At 41.3% G+C, this 3182-nt stretch overlaps 1 protein-coding gene across 1 annotated transcript in view; it reads left to right on the top strand.

The window, feature by feature from the left end:
* Positions 1 to 341: 341 nt before the first annotated feature.
* HELRODRAFT_91074 (hypothetical protein) overlaps positions 342 to 3182 on the top strand; it is a gene marked incomplete at both ends in the record, with an annotated part of 3817 nt that continues 976 nt past the window's right edge. Inside the window, 3 exons of the mRNA XM_009033607.1 lie at positions 342 to 605; positions 2720 to 2809; positions 3093 to 3182. The exon at positions 3093 to 3182 is cut by the window's right edge and continues 60 nt beyond it. Coding sequence (XP_009031855.1) covers positions 342 to 605; positions 2720 to 2809; positions 3093 to 3182 — 444 coding nt within the window. The remainder of the gene's footprint in view (positions 606 to 2719; positions 2810 to 3092) is intronic.

Below are 3182 nucleotides of genomic sequence, written 5' to 3'. Positions count from 1 at the left end.
TAGGGCGTTGTTGTTGTTGATGATGATCATGATGATCGATAGAGATAACTTCAGTGATGATTGATGATAACAGTGATGATAATATGCTTGATGACAATGTAATGGCGGGCTTGATGTTAAATATTATTATTATTATTATTGTTATTATTATGTTATTCACTCTATTGGCATTCCTCAGGGGATTGTACTGTTATTAAATGCTTCGTTGAACAAATAACTTTTAAACTCTCTTCTAAAATCTTTCTCTGGAACAATTTGCTTCAATCTGTCACACAGTTTTAAACAATGCTAAATGAAAAGAATTTTGCCTAGACATCAAATGATAATGAATGATGACGATGATGAAGAAGATAGAGAGACCGCCTATACCACATTATATACTATTTTTCACCCAAATTCAGTCTGACCTAGAAGACAAATGCACCGAACTGACCCAGTTAACCGACCAATCACGTAAGGCCATGGAAGAGGCCTCTCTATTGGCTGAGGAATTGAGGTTAGAGCAGGAGAGGGGCGCCGAGATTGATAGAAACAGTAGAAGTCTCGAGAACAGGATGAAGGATCTGCAATCGAAACTACATGAAGTTGAAGCCGCGGCGATGCAGGTTGTAGTGACGACGGCGACGTATGCGATTAGCGATGGTTGCCGCTGATGGTGGTGGAGAATAATAATGATGAAAATTATGACGATGAATTGTGATGAAAATATGTCATTTGTGAAGCGCTTTCAAATCCGCGTGCCAATTAAGATAGAAAAATAACGATAGAAATGAGTATAAGTATGCCAGAGGTGTGGCCAAGCTCTTTCGTATTACGAGCCCTTTTTCAAAATTCGAATTTTTTCGCCAGCTGCAATTTAATAATTGCTTAAAAGGTATTCAGAAAATGTTATAAAATTTTTTTTTATAAATTTTTATTCAACCTAAACAAATTGATAACGATGTTAGTGCTTAGTCCATCGTTTTTCGTCATAAGGTTGCATTATAAGGTTCACTTTTTTATTTACCTCGTTAAAATATTTCCTTTCTTCCACTATATTTTTCTCTCCCCGAATGTTATAATCGCGAAACTTCAGTGCTGACGGACGTTCACTAGCTCCAGATAATTCAATACCAACTGCCCTTTGCAGTGACAGCTTATAAGTTCACAATCTGACAGTTGGTCGATTGCAGACGATTACGCCGCTGTATATCTTTGCTCGCGTCTTTTTCGACGGGTAACATCATCCTTAATCAACCTGGACAGAAATGAAATTTATTACACAGCGTTGAACTTCGTCTTCCGCATTCGTTGTTTGTAATTTAAAAGACGTTTTGAAATGCACTGACACGGGACGATGAGAAGTTTTTAAATATTGTAACAAACAAGGAATCTCGGGTAGATTTATTGGTAGACACAAATAATAATCATTCAAAGAGCCGCAAGTTACTCGTGAACCGCAGTTTGGCCAGTCCTGTATAAAAGATATTTGTAATTACTTCAACCTCAATGTTTTAAGCTATATAATTTTGAGCTTTACGTTGTATAGTTTTATCCTGGTCGACAATGTAGCATTTACAGTTTTTTGTTCAAAAAAAAAGAGTTTCGTTGATACAAAACAATCGTTTGTTGCACTGCGCAAGTTGTTATTTTACAGCAGACGATGTTTGCGCTATATAATTTATTTTAACTCACGCACGCACGCAACAACAGCCAGTGCAACGGTTTCAGCTTCGAAACCAGCAATCAGTGTATCAGCAGCAGTTGCAAGGGGAGCGCCATCTACTATTTAATCAACAACAAGAACAAAATCTGCAAGAACAGTTGAGGCAACAAGTGATGCAGTTGCAACAACAATCGCAGCCGCAAAATCAACCGCAGCAGAAGCAGCAGCAGTCACATCAGCAACCGCAGAAACAACAAGAGATGTTAACGCAATCAACGCAGCCACAACAGCAGCACCGGCAACAACAACATTTAAAGCAAACGCATCAACTACAACCACCAGCGCAGCAACAACTGCAGCAGCAGCAACAGCCACATCTGATGCAATTGCTACAACCGCAACAGCTTCAGCAACCACATTTAATGCAATTGCAGCCGCTTCAACAAACCCAGCAACAGCACCAAGAGACGCATTATTTGCAGGAGCAACAACTGCAACATCATTACCAGCCGCCACAGCAGCAACAACAACGGCGTTTTCAGCTACACGAACAAAACGAAATGTTACAATCGACCGTTTTCTTCGATCCTCAGAATTTGCGCGGTATGAACAGCCTACAAAATCGCGACAACTTTAAAACCTCTCTCGACAGCTTGACTTCAAAAAACAGCATTCGGTTAACCAACCCGCCAAAGTTGAACGCGTTGCAGTTGCATTTGGCACTGACCAACTTGAGCGCTCAGGCCGCATTAGCAAATCCTGTAAAATTTTTGGGCGTCGGTGGCAACCCTTTCATCGGCAGCAGCTACAAATCGCTCCTGAAAAACACTCGAGTAACCGTCAATCGACGATTTGTTAAGAGCCGAAATCAAAATCAAAGTTTGATCGCGATCGAGAGCTCCAAGGAACAAGTTCACGAGTCGGTCGAGTCCAGCTCAACCGGAATCGCAACCTCCTCCGACAAAACGATATCCGCCACTACCGACACCGCCGTAACTTGGCTGCCGATCGAAGCCAAGGGCGAGCAGACGAAAGTGATAAAGAAACAACAACATCAACGATGTTACTCACTAGGGCGGCCACAAGGTTGTCCAGAGAATGGAGCAAAGGATCCACGAACTGGAAATGGAGCTGGAAAACGAGCACCACCAGCACTCGGAAACGGTGAAAGCAATGAAAAGGTTATTGTTGATCGGACTGTTACTTTCATTTTCACTTTCCTTCATATCAGATGACTTTTTCTAATTTTCGTTCGTATCTCAGCGAGAAACATTATTTGCTTGGAATCTATTGAGATTTTTATCTTATTGGTAAGTTCATCCGCCATTCTAGCTCCTGTATTTCATTGAGGAGTCACACACAGACGCATACACATAGATACTTGCACACACACACACTTGCGCACACACACACACAGACACACTTGTACACACAATTGCACACACAGACACACACACACAAACGCAGACAAGAAAGAAGACTACGAGAGTTGTTAAGCAGCTCGCAGGAGAGTCAAGAGGATCAATCGAAACTTCAG

Source organism: Helobdella robusta (genome assembly GCF_000326865.2).
Source record: "Helobdella robusta unplaced genomic scaffold HELROscaffold_94, whole genome shotgun sequence".
Lineage (NCBI taxonomy): Eukaryota > Metazoa > Annelida > Clitellata > Rhynchobdellida > Glossiphoniidae > Helobdella > Helobdella robusta.
Note: the sequence above shows the minus strand (reverse complement) of the source record. Positions and strands in the feature narration are given on the sequence as shown.